The following is a 20352-nucleotide window of genomic DNA, read 5'->3' as shown; positions in this document are numbered from 1 at the left end:
AGTGATCAATTCCATCCTCAAACATTCTCTTCCGGCTCCTTCTATCCCTCCAAGGCTTGTAGTTGGTGATGTGGATGTTGAGGGAATTTCATCTGTTCAAGAAGTATTTACATCATATTTTGCCAATATTGGGAAAACCACTGCTTCTTCAGTCAGGTCTTCACAGTTACAACAAGATTTCAAATCTTATCTTGGTCCGCCTTATCTCAAATCGATGGTGTTATATCCTGCTTCTGATGTTGAAGTAGCAAGGATTGTAAATAGCTTGAAGGGTTTTTCGTCGTCTAGTCCTGACTGTATTCCAACTATGGTAGTTAAGTTCATTCTTCCTTCAATTATTTCTCCATTGACAAAGCTTATAAATCTTTCTTTTGAAAATAGGATTTTTCCCAGTTCTCTTAAGCGAGCTAGAGTAAATGTTTTATATAAAGGTGGACCAAGAAGTGACCCAGCCAATTATCGCCCTATATCTTTGCTGTCTGTTTTTAGTAAAATTTTTGAAAAGAGCATGCTTTCCCGTCTACTTGCTTTTCTAGAGGCTAAAAGATTTTTTCATGATTTTCAGTTTGGCTTCCGAGCTAAACATTCTACAGAGCATGCGTGTGTAACTCTTTTAAATTTTCTCCACACCGCGCTTGACTCTGGTTTGATTCCTGCAGCTATATTCCTAGATGTCCGTAAGGCTTTTGACTCTTTAACTCATGAGATTCTGCTGTATAAGCTATCACACAATGGTGTAAGAGGACAGGCTCATGCTTGGTTTGATTCCTATTTGTCAGGTAGAACTATCTCCGTAGATTCCCTTTCCCACTTTTAGTCTGAAGTTGAGTTTGGTGTTCCTCAAGGTTCTGTTCTTGGACCGTTTTTGTTTTTGATTTATGTTAATGACCTTATAGTTGCAGTTATGAATCAAAAGCCTACAGTTTGCTGTCACCTATGTCATCCTGAATCTTTCAATGCTAAAAAAACCCATCGTTTTCTTAGGATGTGGACACTCTCGTTGCTTTCGCTGATGACAGTACCATCGGTACTGTAGTAGGAACAGAGTCTGAGATTCTTCCCAAATTAGTTGACCTTTTTGAGAGAGTCGTTCTTTGGTTTGATGCAAATCGCCTTGCACTATATGTTGCTAAGTCAAGTTTTTTAATTTCCCGTATTTCTCTAGCGTGCCCTGAGTTAACTAATTTCCAGCTTTCAAGGGGCTCTCTCAGTAGACCTAAGGAACAATATGTCCTCGGTACTCTTCTCGATGAAAACCTTTCATTCAAGCATCATATTGGAATAACTAATATGAAGATCTCAAGGAGTCTTAGAATTTTGAGGAAACTAAAACACATTTTTCCTGTATCCGTTTAAAAATTTTGTTCCATTGCTTAGTTCAGTCCTACGTCTCTAATTGCCCTACAATATGGATCTCAACTTTCACTTCATTTTTGAAAACACTTTCTAAGTTATATGATAAGGCAAGAAGGCTTATACAGGAAACAAATTGTTCTACAACTAACCCAACTAGCCTATTACTTGATTTGCAGTCTCTCTACACTATTTCGTGCGCCTCTTTCACTTTTCATCAAATTCCTGGTGATGTTCCCACAGCCCTTTAAACTACTCATTCTTTCGTCACTGATATGTCCTTGCATCATTTTCGCAATTCAAGGAATATTAATATTTTATTTACTCCATCGGTGAGGTCTGACTCTAATCCATTAACTGCTTGTCATATCGTTTGGAATAGCCTACCTGAGTCAGCTCAAGAATGTCACTCGTTTGGTACTTTCAAAAGAATTTTAAGAATTTTTTTTTAATGTCTTGATTTTTCATGTTTGAATATATTTTTGTTAATTTTATTATTATTATTTGGGGGGGGGGGCTGACACTAGCCTGGGTTGGAAACATTTGTTGTAAGGGGTTTTGAGTTTGTATAATATTTTTTTTTTTTGTGGTTTGGTTTCGAATATATATTTGGAATTTGGTTTATTTTATTGGATTGTCCTACATCCTTTTTTTGCGGAGGGGGGGGGGTCTCATAAAATCGCTTTTTGTTTGGGTCTTTTAATTATTGTTTTTTTTTCTCTTCTTTGTTTTGTTATGTGTGTGTGTGTTGAGTCATTGAAAGGTTGAAATTCAATGCATTATATTTAAAATACTTGTATTTGTTTCATTTTTGTTTCTCCCCTGTTTTTTTCCTGGCCATAGAGCCTTACGGGGGAGTTTATATTGAAGTGTATTTTGTTGTGTTTATTGATTGAATAAATTGATTGTTTGATTGATTGATTGATTGTGTTATAGGTAATTATTTGGTTAGAAAAAAAGGGGAAGAAAAGAACTGTCCGTAAATATGGGAAAAACACTAGAGCGTCAGACGATCTGCCCTCAACCACGCATGGAACTCTCGGTCAAAGGTAGAGAATCAGGAGTTCAGTACCTGCGCTATGTGGACTATTGCTCTCCATTCAAAAATTTTTTTTATGTTGAACACTTAATATATTTTACCACTGGATTATAGAAGTATAATGCAATATTGGCCTTGAATATACAGGTATTAAAATCACTAATTTTTGAATACTAGCTTTGATAGGAATTTAGCACCATCTATGATATATTTACTTAATGTGTTTTGATGTTAGACATCAATGTTTCAACAATCGCATCAGATGCATAATCAGATGCAAAAACCGTTAAAGTATCAGGAATATTAAATAAAAATATTAGAAAATGGCACCCTTGGACCAATCTCATGTCTATTCAGACCTGAAAACCCCAATTTTCTAAGGTTTGCGTTTTGGCTACTTCAATTGTGAAGTTATTAACTACTACTACTACTAACAACTCACCGCAGCACAGAGCCACCTGAGGCCAACACAGCTACGCACGCTCCTCCTCCACCCCACCCTTCTCTTATTAAAAACTAAGAATCTACTGGCCACCTTATTTCCATAGTTTAATTCATGGTCTTTTTTTTCAGAGAAACTAAGAGAGGAAAGAAAATAATAAATGAAAAATAAAATCAGAAGAAAGGTGAGAAAGCGAGGATTTTTTCAGCCAGTGGTAAAAATGAAAACGAAGGACAAGCAAATATCTCGACAAGGACCTCCGCCAAGTTGTCCTCAGTGCTAAAAAAAAACGAAAATCTAACCTTTCGAAGTTTACCTGAAAACCCAACAAGAGTCCTTGTCGAAATATTTGCTTGTTCTTCGTTTTCATGTTTGCCACTGGCTGACAAAATCCTCGTTTTCTCACTTTTTTTTTATTTTATTTTTCATTTTTTTCATTTATTATTTTCTTTCCTCTCTTAGTTCCGTATGTCATGTATAGCCAGTATGGTCTTAGAATGTATTTAAGAGAAACTAAGGACGTCTTGAACATGAAGTACTTAGGGCATTAAAATCTTTATTTGCTCCCTTGTCCCATCTTAGCTATTCATACCTGACAATGTCCCAAATTTTGTTTTTTTGTTGTTCCAAAAAAAGTTTTAAGACAGTACCGTCTTTGTTATCACGTTAAACCGTGAGAAAATAAACAAAATTAATCAATCAGATTTGACAACGCTTTTGTCCTTATAAATTCAAATATTAACAATCTGTTTTTTATAATTGAGAACTACACTTTCAGGTTTCTGCTATATATTGTCATGTTAAATGTTGTTCGATGCCATTTGTTTCTTTTTTCTTCTATTTGGGTATCTGCAACTTCTAAAAACTCCGTAACTGTCTATGTTATCTGTACTATTAAAACAGTACATACTCTATTTCCTTAGTTTTTTTTTAAAGATAAAAGCAGTTGTTTAAGTTTCAGCTTAAACAATTGAAAATTAAGATTTCACTTTCAATGTCCTTGGTGCTTCGAGCAATTAGCAAATGCCCTTCTTGGATGCAAAAAGTATTACAACGAAAAAATCTTGTGTTTGTTCAAAGGGCATATAAAAGTAAACTGGGTTTACTTGTAATAATGATTAAAAAAAATCTTTAATGATTTGAAATTTTAGAAATGAATTGATTAAAATTTATTTTAAATCTGTTCTAAATTAGGTTGAGGGTGCAGCTTTTGTTGACTACCCTGCCACCCTTAAATTCACCACCGAAAAGCAGTTTTTTTGCCACAAATGAAGTTTTGATATATTTTTTATACCATACACAGCAGCATAGTCACCAGTTTATTAACAAAGATGAAAAGGTTTGTCAAATTAACGTAAAACATAGTTGGGTTGCGCACCAACAAGAAAGGGGACCTAGTTACATTTAGACAAAAACAGCCAAACTGAAATTAACTGCATGATTGCAGTTATAGATCTAACTCACAAAGGAAAGCGAATGAGATGACTTATCCTTAGAGCGGGTTCAAGGTGTGAAGTATTTACATTTCCAAGTCTTATTTTTTTTTACTTTCAGGGGTCCTTTTAGCCAAACTCAAGGGAAATCTCCATATCTAAGTCCCTCTCGTAGGTAGGTAAGAAATTCTGGATATACTGTATTGTCAATTGGAACTCTTATATAAAGGCCATACAATTTCATTTACCTACGTAAGTCCTTGAGACCATGAAAGCTCTGAATCTGGCAACGGTTGATCATTCATGTTAGAGTGGTTCTATTAAACTTTAATTTGTTGGTGTAAACACATATAAGGCTCGATTGCTAGTAAATCATATCGTGGAACAAATATAAGTAAATTTTGTAGGGAAAGTAAGTTTATCTCATTGGTCTGTAAGAGGTATCTTTGGAAAATCTCCTAATATTTTTGTATTTTTCAGGAAGCAGAGATTATTCAGTAATATTTTATCTGTCAGATGCACTACTGATCATTGTTGTATTTCTTGTCTGGAAGCTGGATGTAAAGGTACTGTGATTAATATTGAGCTTTCGTGCAAAAACTGTTTCTGAAAAAGCAAAAAAAATATGTGAAGATTTTTTTCCAAAAGGGTTTTATTTGTTTCTGTTCCAGCTGTCGTCACGTTTTCTGTTTTTCTAGAAAGGTTAAAGGACTATTTGTTTTTATCCGAGCTGTTTTAGTCTTTTTTTGTTTTTCAAAGAAAAAAAAATTATTATCGATGCTTAGTCTGAATCTCCCGAATCCTCAATGACGCGTCACTGCTAAAAAAAAATCCTAGAATATAAAATAAATATAATAAATTGGTTTAACACCCACGTAGTAAATATGTTGAAGTTATTTAGGACCCCTAAAGACCTAACCCTTAACTATATTAAATTAATTCAATTAATCCCCTTGACCCCTAAATTAAATAAACATTTATAACAAAAAGTTTTAAGCGATATTATCAAACAGTTCGTGGTACTTAACTGTATGCAAAGAGTGACCCGGCTCAATAGTACCCGAAACTCCAGAAAATAGTATTTTTATACAAATAGTTACATTAAAAGAATCAAATGTAAATGTTGATGTAAAATATATAAATTTTATTAATTTTAATTGTACCCATTAAAAGTTAGGCGCCTGAGAAAATTTGCCTAATTTTTGAAAATAGGGGGAAACCCCTAAAAGTTACAGAACCTTAATGAAAATAACGCAATCAGATCCAGTGTATCACAGAACCCAACTTTAGAGGTTTCAAGCTCCCATCTACAAAATGTGGAGTTTTGAATTTTTTGCCAGACGAAAGATCACGGGTGCGTGTTTATTTGTTTGTTTGTTTGTTTGTTTTTGTTTTTTTTCCCCAGGGGTGATCGTATCGACCTAGTTGTCCTAGAATATCGTGGAAGGGCTCATTGGAATGAAAATTAAAAGTTCTAGTGACCTTTTTAAGTGACCAAAAAGAATGAAGGGCAACTAGGCCCCCTCCCACACCGATTTTTTTCCCAAAGTCACCTGATCAAAATTTTGAGATAGCCATTTTGTTCAGCATGTTCGAAAATATTATAAGTATGTCTTTTAGGATGACTTAATCCCCCGAAGTTCCTGGGGGAGGGCTGAAAGTTATGAACTTTACCCAATGTTAACATATAGTATTGGTTATTTGGAAGTATACAGACGTTTTCTGGGGAGATTTTTTCTGGTAGTTGGGGTGGGTGTCGGGGGTTATGTGGGAGGATCTTTCCATGAAGGAATTTTTCATTGGGGAAGGGACATTGCTATGAAGGGGACGCCGGACTTCCCAGCATTATCTAAAAAAAGATCAGAAATTAAATATAAAAAAAACAAGTATTTCAACTGCAATAGCAGCAACATCGAAACTTCAAACGAACAGAAAATATTACATATATGATTGGGTTCACCCCGTAATCAATACCCCGCTCTTTAAGCCAAAGATTTCTTAGTACTTTCATAAGAGCTATTTATTCTAATTAACGGCCTTTGTGATTAAGCGGTCATTTTTAAAGAATTGGAACAAAATTCGAACTTTCGCTTAAAGAGCAAGGTATTGACTAGGGGGCGAACCCCCTAATATTCAAATTAAAAATATATGAATATAGAAGTTCGTTAAGTAAGTTAATTCATAAGCTATGTATATTTATTACTAAAGAAAACGTTTGTAAATATAATTAAACAAGTTTTGAGAAAGCCATTTAACTAAATAAAAGTAAATTAATATGAAAATTTTGTTTTAATTATTCATGTACGGTGAACCAAGATCAAAAGCTGTATTTATTCAAAAACGTTCAAAAATTAAATAAAAAAAACAAGTTTTTTTAACTCAAAGTAAGGAGCGACAATAAAACTTCAAACGAACAGAAATTATTCCGTATATGAAAGGGGCTGTCCCTCCTCAACGCCTCGCTCTTTACGCTAAAGTTTGACTCTTTCTCACAACTTTATTTTTTAAAACAATAAAAAACTTTAGCGTAAAGAGCGAGGCGTTGAGGAGGGGACAGCCCCTTTCATATACGGAATAATTTCTGTTCGTTTTAAGTTTTATTGTCGCTCCTTACTTTCAGTTTAAAAAACTTGTTTTTTTTATTTAATAATCAACAGGAATTAAATCTTATCAGAAGTATTAGCTCTTATATAGAAGACTTTAAACGAACCGATAATTCTATAGACGAAGAGATGTATCAAAATACGAACATAAAATTAAGCCAAGCAATAAGCTGAGGAAGGATTTCAACCCAGCTCAGGATCCGACCTCAGGTACAGCATATGTACAAAACATTATTAGTGGTAGTAGAAGGCATGATAGGAATTGTAGCTTTAATAGCACTAGTAATCAGGGTAGAAATACCACCAGGATATGGGAGTAGCTGCCCTTGCAGAATTCATAGTAGGAATAGTCGTATGGCTGTAGTAAGAGTTGTAGTATCAGTAGCAGAAACAACGACAGTAGAAGTAGCAGGGGTAAGTTTTATCCTAGCAAGAGTACCCGTAGTAGTATTAATTAAATCAGGATTCGTTGTGACAGTACTACCCATGGATAGGACTATTGTGGTAATCGAGATAGAAGCTGTCATGGTAGGTTTAACTGCAGTAAGGGTAGTATTTGTTGAAGTAATTGCGATAAGACTTGTCGTTACAGGCTAATATTTGCGGTGAAATTGACATTTGTAGGAGCAGTCATCGTTGGATTAAGTGTGAAAGGAGTAAACACTGCTTTAGTAGTAGTTGAAAGGATTAGTGTTTTTGAATGCAGTCACTTAAGGGCTGGTTAGGGTAGCAGAACGGTTGCCATCACTTTCATCTGAGAAATTATACAAGAGCCAGACAAAATATGCTAAGGTTGACAAATAACTGTCTAGAGAATGTTCATTTTCTCTAGTTTCTTTTGTTCATTTATTGAAATAAAATTACTTTTTATTAGGTCCTAATTTTGGTAGTATTTCGTATGTACATTTTATCTTGTATAAACATTTTACAGCTTCTCCAAATAACTAATAGACATTTTCAACTTTTTTGTTACTATAGAGCGAACAGAACTCATATCCCCCATTTCTGACTAAGAGGCCTATTATCTCTGCGCTGAGGTAAATATAAGAAAATAGTGTTTGCTAAATAGCGTTATTAATAATGATAACAAGTTAAATGAAGTAATGATGCTTAATTGAAGATAATTATGACTAATTACAGTAATGAAGTAATGAGTGAAGTAATTGAAGCAATCAAGTTCGAAGTAATAACCACAACCTTATTTATTACGTTTCCCATTCTCGCATTTCAGATTTTTGGCAGTATCATTCTGTAAATTTATGTGTGAAAAATCTCGCAGTTGAGGATAATGGTATTAATTCTGACGTTGAGATTTGAATTTGTTTTTCATAAAATGAGAAAGTAAAAGCTCTTAAGCAAAGTAAAAGTAAAATAAGAAAGAAAGGCCAGACAAAAGAAGAAATGAAAAGAAGAATGAGAAGAATGAAAATGAAGAACAGTTTTTTATTCTGAGGACAGTGACAAGAAAAAATATTGCTCTGTAATTGTTTGTTTCAAGTTAACAAATAACTTTCAATTTATTTATTTTGAGAAGTTTAGCTAATTAGTAAAATAGTGATATCGATCTCCATTACTTTCAAAAATAGATACTTGCAGCAAATAGAAGTCTAGCCATTTTGTTTGAAAATGATGAATTAACACATCTATAAAGAAAAATAACGAATATATGATGGTCAGATAGTTCTGCCCCTTACGAAAAAAGGTCAATTTAGCTGAAGTGGAGAATAATTTGATTATTAGTTTTGTCATTTTAAAAATAGGCAGTCAGTCCTGGCCCTAAGGGTTTATTCACCTAAGCTCTATGTTTGAAACCTAGATTCAGATGATCCTATCCAAAATAATCCCTTAACTTATTGACAAGGAATTAAAATAGCTTTGTTTTCAGAACAACCTTATTTTGCATAAGAATATATCATAGGCAGCGCGCTAGCGCTGCCTAAATAAAGAACGATGTGGGAACAATGTGTTTTTTTTCTTCAGCCGGGCACTTCGTATCGAAGGAGTTGTCGTAGAAGCTTCGAAAAGGACTCATTCGATTATAAATTGGAGTGGCTAGTACCCTTTTTAATAGTCAAAAGTGATTGGAGGGCAACTAGCCCCCCCACGCCCATCTTTCCCCAAAACACATTCATTCATAATTTTGAGATAGCCATTTTGTTCAGCGTAGTTGATTTCCAGATAGAAAATATATGTTTTGAGGAGGACACTCCCCCACAACCCTCGGGGCAAGGGTTGTAGGTTATGCCCTGGGGGCGTATGAGAACGATGTTGGCACAATGTACTATGTATTATTTTTTTCCTTTAGAGCAGGGCACTTCATATGGAAGAGGTCGTCATAGAAACTTCAAAGGGGGCTCATTCGAGCGGAAACTAAGAGTTCTAGTGCCCTTTATCATAGTCGAAAGTAATTGTAGGGCATCTGACCCCCCCACACCCATCATTCCCCCAAACACATCCAATCAAAATTTTTAGACAACCATTTTGATCAGCGTAGTTTATTTCCAGACAGAAAATATGTTTTTGAGGAGGACACTCCCCCAAAACCCTCAGGACAAGGGTTTTAAGTTATGCCTTGGGGCCATATAAGGTTCTTATAGAAGGCGTGGTCGTAGAAACTTCAAAAAAAAGCTCTTTTGATTGGAAATTCGAAGGACTAGTACCCTTTTTAATAGTCGAAAGTGATTGAAGGGCAACTAGCCCCCCCCCACGTCCATCATTTCCCCAAACACATCCAATCAAAATTTTGAGATAGCCATTTTGTTCAGCGTAGTTGATTTCCAGATAGAAAATATGCTTTTGAGGAGGACACTCCCCCAAAACCTTCAGGGCAAGGGTTTTAAATTATGCCCTGGGGGCACTTAAGTTTTTTATAGAAGGCGTTGTCGTAGAAACTTCAAAAAAGGCTCATTTGATTAGAAATTCAATGGGCTAGTGCCATTTTTAATATTCGAAAATGTTTGGAGGGCAACTTGCCCCCCCCCCACGCCCATCATTTCCCCAAACACATCCACTCAAAATTTTGAGATAGCCAGTTTGTTCAGCCTAGTTGATTTCCAGATGGAAAATATTTTTTTGAGGAGGACACTCCCCCACAACCCTCGGGTCAAGGATTTTCATTTATGCCCTGAGGACAATAAGAACGATGTTGGCACAATGTACTATTTATTATTTTTTTCCTTGAGAGTTGGGCACTTCATATGGAAGGGGTTGTCGTAGAAACTTCAAAAGAGGCTCATTCGAATGGAAATTGAGATTTTTAGTGCCCTATTTAATAGTCGAAAGTGGTTGGAGGGCAACTACCCCCCCCCCCCCCTATGCCTATCATTCCCCCAAATACATCCAATCAAAATTTTGAGCCATTTTGTTCAGCGTAGTTAATTTCCAGATAGAAAATATGTTTTTGAGGAGGACACTCCCCCCAACCCTCAGGGCAAGGGTTTTAAGTCATGCCCTGGGGGCATATAAGGTTTTAATAGAAGGTGTTGTCGTAGAAACTTCAAAACAGGCTCATTCGATTGGAAATTCGAAGGGCTGGTACCCTTTTTAATAGTCGAAAGTGATTGGAGGACAACTAGCCCCCCGCCACGCTCATCATTCCCCTAAACACATCCAATCAAAATTTTGAGACAGCCATTTTGTTCTGCGTAGTTGATTTCCAAACAGAAAAAATGTTTTTGAGGATGACACTTCCCCACAGCCCTCAGGTCAAGGGTTTTAAGTTATGCCCTGGGGGCATATAAGGTTTTTAAAGAAGGCGTGGTCGCAGAAACTTCAAAAAAAAGCTCTTTCGATTGGAAATTCAAAGGGCTATTGCCCTTTTTAATAGTCAAAAGCTATTTGAGGGCAACTACCCCCCCCCCCCCCGCGCGTCATTCCCCCAAACACATCCAATAAAAATTTTAGATAGCCATTTTGTTCAGCGTTGTTGATTTCAAGATAGAAAATATTTTTTTGAGGAGGACACTCCTCCACAACCCTTAGGGCAAGGATTATAAGTTATGCCCTTGAGGCATACAAGGTCTTTATTGAAATCTTTGTCCTAAAAACTTGAAAAAGGGCTCATTCGATTTGAAATTCAAAGTGATAGCACCCTTTTTAATAGTCGAAAGTGATTTGAGGGCAACTAACCCCCCTCTCACGCCCACTTTTTCCCCAAATACATCCTATCAAAATTTTTAGATAGCCATTTTATTCAACGTAGTTGAAAGTTTTGGAAATTAGGTCTTAAGGATGACAACCCCTCCCCCCACATCCCTCAGGGCAAGGATTGTCAGTTATGCCCTAGGGCATATAAAGTTTTTATTGAAAGCGTTGTCGTAGAAACTTCAAAAGGGCTCATTCAATTGGAAATTGAAAGGGCTAGTGCCTTTTTTAATAGTTGAAAGTGCTTGGATAGCGACTAACGCTCCTCTCACGCCCACCATTTTCCAAAACACATCCAATCAAAATTTTGAGATTTCGATTTTGTTCAACGTAGTTGAACGTTCTGGAAATTAGGTCTTTTAGAATAATAACCCCCTCAGAGCCCTCAGTGCAAGGGTTGTAAGTTATGCCCTGGGGGCATATAAGGTTTATATAGAAAGTTGCTGTATAAATCATAGGCAGCACGATCGCGCTGCCTAAGTAAAGAACGGGGACACTCGAGAACGAGACAAGAAACGGGGACTAAGTAAAGAGGAGAACACAACCCTCAGGGCAAGGGTTTTAAGTTATGACCTGGGGGCATATAAGAACGATGTTGGCACAATGTATTGTTTATTAATTTTTACCTTTAGAGTAGGGCACTTCGTATCGAAGAAGTTGTCGTAGAAACTTTGAAAAGCGCTCATTCAATTGGAAATTGGAGTGGCTTGTGCCCTTAGTAATGGTCGAAAGTGATTGGAAGGCGACTAACACTCCTCTCACGCCCACCATTTCCCCAAACACATCCAATCAAAATTTTGAGATAGCCATGTTGTTTAATGTAGTTGAAAGTTATGGAAATTTGGTCTTAGAGGATGACAACCACCCTAACAGACCTTTAGGTAAGGGTTATAATTTATGCCCTGGGGGTATATAAGGTGTTTATAGAAAGTGTTGTCGTTTCCAAAAGGGCTCATTCGATTGGAAATCGAAAGACCTAGTGCTCTTTTTAATAGTCAAAAGTGATTGGAAGGCTTGACATTTTTATAGTAAAGATCGAAGTGGGTATAATGTATTATTTTTTGTTGTTGTTTAGACCAGGGCACTTCGTATCGAAGGAGTTGTCGAGGGAACTTCGAAAAGGACTCATTCGATTGAAAACAAAAAGGCTATTAAAAAGTTTTTGACAATTAAAAAGTTTTTTTATTTAATTCAGTATAGATAGCTCTTATGAAAGTACTAAAAAATCTTTGGCTCAAAGAGCGAGGTATTGACTAGGGGGTGAACCCAATCATACACCTAATATTTTCTGTTCGTTTTAAGTTTTGATGTTACTCCTTTTTTTCAGTTGGAAAACTTGTTTTTTTATATTTAATTTCTGATCTTTTTTTTAAATAATGCTGGGAAATCCGGCGCCCCCTTCATAGCAATGTTCCTTCCCCCTTGAACACTACCTTCATGGAAATATCCTCCCAAATAACCCCCGACCCACCCACCCCCCTACTACCAGAAAAAATCCCCCCTGAAAACGTCTGTATACTTTCTAATAACCAATACTATATGTTAACATTGGGTAAAGTTCATAACTTTAAACCCTCCCCACGGGGACTTTGGGGGATTAAGTCATCCTTAAGCACATAGTTATTATATTTTCAACCATGCTGAACAAAATGGCTATCTGAAAATTTTGATCAGGTGACTTTGGGAAAAAAATGAGCGTGGGAGGGGGCCTAGTTGCCCTACATTTTTTTGGTCACTTAAAAAGGGTACTAGGACTTTCAATTTCCGTTCCAATGAGCCCTCCCACGATATTCTAGGGCCACTGGATCGATACGATCACCCCTGAAAAAAAAAACGATCACCACATTTTTGTAGATAGGAGCTTGAAACCTCTACAGTAGGGTTCTCTGATACGCTGAATATGATGGTGTGATTTTCATTAAGGTTCTATAATAAGGTTCTTTTAGGGGGTCTTTTCCCCTTTTTTCGAAAATCAGCCAAGTTTTCTCAGGCCCGTAACTTTTGATGGGTAAAACTAAACTTGATGAAAGTTATATATTTTAATCCAGCATTGAAATATGATTCTTTTGATGTATCTATTGGTATCAAAAAGCCGTTTTATAGAATTTCGGTTACCATTGAGCTGGGTCGCTCCTTACTTACACCCGAACTGTTACCCCGAACTGTTTGATGCAGACAATTTTCTGGGGGAAGTTTCTGCTGGGTAGGAATTTACACTAGGAAAATTTTTCATGGGGAGGGAATTTTCTGGAGGTGAACTTTTCAGGGGAAATTTTACACTTGGGAAATTTCACAGAATTCCTATACGAAATCCTTTTTACTTGTCTTACTTTCTCTTTGCCGTCTCAATTTTACATGTAGAGATGTTACAGGGGAATTGTCTGGGGGGAAAATTACAACGGGGTTGGAATTGTCTGGAGGGTTTTTTCACAGGAGGAGATTTTCCGCGGGAAAAATTCTCTATGTGGGAATTTTCCGGAGAAGAAATTTCTTCAAGGTGGATTTTTCTGTGGGAACAACTTTCCACTGGGGAGGGGAGATTTTTCACGGAAGGGGTACTTCATGCCCGATTGGAAAAGTGATCAGAAATCAAAGTATTTTTCAAATAAAGTATGAAATGGAGAATTTTTCAGGGGGAACCGTCCACAAGAAATATCCTGGAGGGTAATTTGAAACAGGGATGAAATTGCTCTGGGGGAGTGTCCGGGGAGGGTGTGTTTTAAATAGAAAGAACTTGTAATGGACTAGTTTTTCAAGGGAGAGGGAATTTTCCATGAAGAGGAAGCCAGATTTCTGGCTTTATTCAAAGAATAATCAGAGATTAATTATAAAAAAACGAGTTTTTTTTCAACTGAAAGTAAGTAGCAACGCACAAAAATTTTTCCGCATATGTGGGCTTTGCCCCCTGTTGAATACCTCGCTCTTTACTCTAAACTTTTACTTTTGTCCTAAGTCTTTAAGAGTGACTCCGAAAATACAAGGGTCGTTTAATTAAAATGAGAAGCTTTATTAAAAAATACTATATAACCGTCTCCTCCTGCCGATACTATGCCATTTAAATTCTGTGTAACCTGCAGTGGAAGTTTTTGGGTTGTGGGGAAGACAGTAATATTTACTTAGTTCAATATTAGGTCTCTCAGAACCAGGTAAGGGATTTAAACAAAGGGTATTTTCTTTTTCCAAATTTTCTTGAATAGCCTCGTGAATAGTTTTGAATAGTTCTTGGTTTATTCTCAATTAATTTAAAAAACTTTTTCCACAAAATAGGTTTTTCATTGAAAAGTAAAGAACTCCATTAAACAAAAAATGGGCAAAAATATAAATTTTTTTACTTTTATAACTTTAATAAATCAAATAAGATTAACATTTTGATTACTAAATATCAGTATATGTATATTAGACTGACAATGCAGATTCATTTGTATTTTTCAGTAATGTGCAAATTTTGTTCTGGCCTTGGGAAGGCATAGGGGTTTTGCACCCAACTTATGTTAATTTCTGCTCGTTTTGAGTTTAACTCGGTTATTTTTTGTAATTTCTGTTTGTTTTGGGTTTCATTTATTTATAAATGCTGACTTGTGGTAATTTCACACTTGGTATATTATTGGATTTTATTTTTGCTCATTTTTTTTTAATGGAGTTCTTTACTTGTTTTTGAAAGACTTGTTTGGTGGGAAAAGTTTTTTAAATTAATTTCTATTCATTTTATATTGACATAGTCTTTTCAGGAAAAGGAAAATAACCCTTTATATCTTTTCGTTTTTTAAGGACTTTATAGTTTGACCTGCTATTTGTATGCTGGAGAAAAATTTTCAGCAGTGTTTAACAACATACACCCTTTTAAAAATCTCGACACAAATAGCACTGTTTAATTTAGTTTCATACCTCCTCTAGTTGACCTACTTGAAATGGAAAACTTGATACCATTCGCAATAAAAAATCTGTTTACTTTCTTTGATAGCTTGGATACACTTACGCTATTTTGATTTGGTTAAACTTTAAGAGCAGAAATGGAAGGGTTGGCGTGGGAGGTCGGGCATTGGAAGGTGGGAGTGGAAGGGGGATTAGTTGCCCTCAAATCACTTTTGACTATTAAATTTGCACTTTACTGAAAAAAATACAAATGAATGTGCATTGTCAGTTTAATATACATATACTGATATTTAGTAATCAAAATGTTAAAATTATTTGATTTTTTAAAGTTATAAAAGTAAAAACATTTATATTTTTTTCAGTAAAGTGCAAATTTTGTTCTGGCCTTGGGAAGGCATAGGGGTTTTAGGGCCAAATTATGTAAATTTCTGCTCGTTTTGAGTTTGACTCGGTTATTTATTTTAATTTCTGTTTGTTTTGGGTTTCATTTATTTATAGATGCTGATTTGTGGTAGTTTCGAGCTTAGGATTATTTGATTTTATTTTTGCTCATTTTTTGTTTAATGGAGTTCTTTGCTTTTCTTTGAAATATTTTGTGGAAATTTTTTTTAAATTAATTTCTGTTCGTTTTATATTGACATAGTCTTTTCAGGGAAAAAGAAATAACACTTTAAATCTTTTCGTTTTGTAAGACTTTATAGTTTGGCCTGCTATTTGTATGTTGGAGAAAAATTCTCAGCAATTCTTAACAACATACACCATTTTGAAAATCTGTATACAAATAGTACTGTTTAACTTAGTTTCATACCTCACCTCTAGTCGACCTAAAATGGAAAACTTGATACCATTCGCAAAAAAATCTGTTTATTTTCTTTGATAGCTTTGATGCACTTACATTATTTTGATTTGGTTAAATTTTAAGGGCAGAAGTAGCCTCGAAAGTTTGAACATAATACCCTCAGTCGTTCTCGGGATACTGCTGAGATGCCTTATTGGGAATTAGCATTATCATAGTGCATTTTGATTTAATCTTAAGGCAACATTTAGTTTTTAAACATGATGGGCAAAGGGGAGGGTGGGAGTGGAAGGTGAATTAGTTGCCCTTCCATCACTTTCGAGTATTAAAAAGGGTATCAGCCCTTTCTATTTTCAATTGACTGAGCTCCTTTCGAAATTCCCACGACAACTCCTTGGATACGAAGGGCCCTTGTTTAAACAACAACAACAACAAAAAAAATATTACTAGTCACTTTCGACTATTAAAAAGGACACTAGCCCTTTGAATTTCAAATCGAATGAGCCCTTTTCTGAAGTTTCTACGACAACTTCTTCTATAAAAACCTTATATGCCCCCAGGGTATAACTTAAAACCCTTGCCCTGAGGGCTGTGACGGAGTATCCTCCTCAAAAATATATTTTCTATCTGTAAATCAACTACGCTGAACAAAATGGCCATCTCAAAATTTTTATTGGATGTGTTTTGGGGAATGATGGGCGAGAGGGAGGGGGGGCTAGTTGCCTTGCAATCATTTTCGACTATTAAAAAGGGCACTAGTCCCTTTGAATTTCCAATTGAATGAGCTTTTTTTGAAGTTTCTATGACGACGCTTTCTATAAAAACAGTTATCATTTTCAGAGAGTAATTTATAACCAGTGCCCTCAGGGCTGTGGGGTATTTTCTTTGTCGTAAACATATACACTATCTAAAAATCAACCACGCTATATACACTGACAATCTTTATAATCTGATTTGAGATATGTTGGTGAATGATGGACAAAGGGGGGGGGGGCGAGTTGCCCTCCAATCACTTTCAACTATTAAAAAGGGCACTAGCCCTTTGAATTTTCAATCAAATGAGCCCCTTTTGAATGTTCTATGACAACGCCTTCTATAAAAACTTTATATACCCCAGGATATAACTGAAAACCCTTGCCCAGAGGGTTGTTGGGGAGTCTCCTCCTCAAAAACATATTTTCTATCTGGAAATCAACTACGCTGAACAAAATGGCTATCTAAATATTTTAATTGGATGTTTGGGAGAATGATGGGCGTGGGGGAGGGGCTAGTTCCCCTCCAATCACTTTCGAGTATTAAGAATGGAACTAGCCCTTTAAATTTCCAATCGAATGAGCCTGTTTTAAAGTTTCTGCGACAACGGCTTCTATAAAAACCTTATATACCCCCAGGGCATAACTTAAAACCCTTGCCCTGAGGGTTGTGGGGGAGTGTCCTCCTCAAAAACATATTTTCTATCTGGAAATAAACTACGCTGAACAAAATGGCTATTTCAAAACTTTTATTGGATGTATTTGGGGGAATGATGGGCGTGGGAGGGGGCTACGTGCCCTCCAAGCACTTTTAACTATTAACATGTGCACTAGCCCTTTGAATTTCCATTCAAATGAGGCTGTTTTTAAGTTACTTCGACAAAAGCTTCCATAGCAACCTTTTTGCCCCCAGGGCATAACTTAAAACCCTTCCCCTGAGGGTTGTGGGGGAGAATCCTCCTCAAAAAAATATTTTCTATCTGGAAATCAACTACGCTGAACAAAATGGCTATCTCAATATTTGATTGGACGTGTTTGGGGGAATGATGGGCGTGGGGGGGGGGGGGGTAGTTTCCCTCCCATCACTTTCGACTATTTAAAAGGGCACTAGCCACTCCAATTTCCAATCGAGTGAGTCTATTTCGAAGTTTCTACGACGACTCCTTCGATACGAAGTGCCCGGGTATGGAAAAAAAACAACAAAAAACAAAACATTGTGCCCACATCGCTCTTTAATTAGGCAGCGCTAGGGCGCTGCCTATGAAAAGGTGAGCGTGAGAGGGGGGTTAGTTACCGTCCAATCACTTTCAACTATTAAAAAGGGCACTAGCCCTTTTAATTTCCAATCAAATGAGCCCTTTTTGAAGTTTTTATGACAACGCCTTCTATAAAAACCTTATATGCCCCCAGGCCATAACTTAAAACCCCTGCCCGAGGGTTGTGGGGGAGTGTCCTCCTCAAAAACATTTGTTATATCTAGAAAAGAACGACACTGAACAAAGTGCTATCTCAAAATTTTGATTGAATATGTTTGGGGGAAAGATGGGCGTGGGGAGGGGGGGGGGGCTAGTTGCCCTCCAATCAATTTCAACTATTAAAAAGAGCACTAGCCCTTTGAATTTCTAATCGAATGAGCCTTTCTTGAAATTTCAATGACAATGCCTTCTATAAAAACCTTATATGCCCCCAGGGCATAACTTAAAACCCTTGCCCCGAGGGTTGTAGGGGAGTATCCTCCTCAAAAACATATTTTCTATCTGGAAATCAACTACTCTGAACAAAACAGCTATCTCACAATTTTGATTGGATGTGTCTGGGGGAATGATGGGCACGGGGGGGGCGCCGAGTGGCCCTCCAAAAAAGTTTTTTTTAACTGAAAGTAAGGAACGACGTTAAAACTTAAAACAAACAGAAATTATTCCGTATATGAAAGGGGCTATCCCCTGCTCAACGCCTCGCTCTTTACGCTAAAGTTTGACTTTCGCACAACTCTTATTTTTTTGAAACTTATTGTCTAAAAAACTTTAGCGTAAAGAGCCAGGCGTTCAGGAGGGGACAGACCCTTTCATATACGGAATAATTTCTGTTCGTTTTAAGTTTTAACATCGTTCCTTACTTTCAGTAAAAAAAAACATGTTTTTTTTTATTTAATAATTCTCAATAACAAAAACAGGAAGGGTGTTCAACAGCACAGAAGGCTGGCTCCCAACTCCCCATGGCACTTCCTGGCTGAAGGGCCATGAAACGGGGATCAGCACTACCGGTAGGGACTGTAAAGCCCAATACCGTATTCTTTTTTTACTTTTGTTTAATAACAAATACTGTATGTAAACAATGGGGAAATTTCATTACTTACAACCCTTTCCCAAGAGGCTGTGGAGGGTCACTTTATCCCCAAACGCATAATTATTGGACCCTCTAACTATGCTAAAATGGCCATCTTAGAATTTTGTTCGAACGACTTTAGGGAAAAAGTGGGCGGTAAAGGGGGGCTAGTTGCCCTCCAATCTTTTTTATCAGGCCCTATAACTTTTAAATCCCGTTTTAATGAGCCCTTTCTCAGTTTTCGGTTCGATGACCCATGGGAAAAAAATAACACATTCGTGATCTTTGTTCTAGCAAAAATACAAAATTCCATATTTATGCAGATCGGACCCTAAAACCTCTAGAGTAGGGTTCTCTGATACATAATCTGATGGGGCAATTTTCAAAAGGATTATTTGACTTTTGGGAATTTTTTCCCCGTTTTTCGAAATCCAGGCATTTTCGAAAACCAGGCATTAATAATTACTATATATTTAGAATCAGCATAAAAAAGCCAATTCTTTTGATGGTTGTATTGATACAAAAGTTTCGTCTTTTATAATTTTGGTTACTATTGACACGAGTCGCTCCTTACTTTTAGTTCGTTACCACGAACGGTTTGATATATATATATATATATATATATATATATATATATATATATATATATATATATATATATATATATATATATATATATATATATATATATATATATATATATATATATATATATATATATATATATATATATATATATATATATATATATATATATATATATATATTTTTATATATATATATATATATATATATATATATATATATATATATATATATATATATATATATATATATATATATATATATATATATATATATATATATATATATATATATATAGTTATTATAAATATTTATTATAAAGAATTTTTTATGCTTTATTTAAATGAGACTTTACACTTGAAGCTTAATTAATTATTTGCGGTGAGGGGGGGGGGGTGCCACCTAAAAAATTGCATTTTTCGGCAAATTCTTTTTATCTTAGTGAGTATCCTCAGATAATTAATGACGGAGGGGGTAGGGGAGATTATCTTTATTCTAAAGTGTCTTTTAAGATTAAACCTGCAATATAGATACTGTATGGTAGCAGCTCGCCTCTTAATGCAACTAAAAAAATAATAAAAAAAATTTCAACTGATAGTAGGTAGAGACATTACAACTTAAAACGTACAGAAATTATTCCATGTATTAGCAGGCGGTCAAATCCTCACCTCATAGTTATAGGCCTATGGAGCAACTAAAATATAATATAATTTAGAGAAATTTGTTAATCCTTTGGTATAGTAATTTTAATTTATCTTTTAAGGCTGAAAAATCTCAAGGATCATTTCTAAGGAACCTTCAGCAGTTGGTGAAGATACCAGAGATTCCTATTTTTCTCTTATTTATGATGCTACTTGGAAGTAACTGGGGATTTACAGAAAATTACCTTTTTATATTCCTCTCTGACGAGTTGAAAGCACCAACTTATTTGCTTGGTAAGTGTTGTGAACTTGGTGATTTTCTAGCATATTAACGCCTTCATTTGACTTTTTTTCTGGGAACAACTTC

General features: G+C 35.8%; 1 protein-coding gene across 2 annotated transcripts in view; it reads left to right on the top strand.

The window, feature by feature from the left end:
- LOC148952624 (major facilitator superfamily domain-containing protein 6-A-like) overlaps positions 1–20352 on the top strand; it is a 747865-nt gene that overhangs the window by 239581 nt on the left and 487932 nt on the right. For both annotated transcript variants that reach the window (XM_089089986.1, XM_089089985.1), the window contains exons 8-9: positions 4748–4833; positions 20108–20279. In XM_089089986.1, coding sequence (XP_088946112.1) covers positions 4748–4833; positions 20108–20279 — 258 coding nt within the window. The remainder of the gene's footprint in view (positions 1–4747; positions 4834–20107; positions 20280–20352) is intronic.

This window comes from Artemia sp. Qi Xiang Cuo, chromosome 5, assembly GCF_049724085.1.
Source record: "Artemia sp. Qi Xiang Cuo chromosome 5, ASM4972408v1, whole genome shotgun sequence".
Taxonomy (NCBI): Eukaryota; Metazoa; Arthropoda; class Branchiopoda; order Anostraca; family Artemiidae; genus Artemia; species Artemia sp. Qi Xiang Cuo.
Note: the sequence above shows the minus strand (reverse complement) of the source record. Positions and strands in the feature narration are given on the sequence as shown.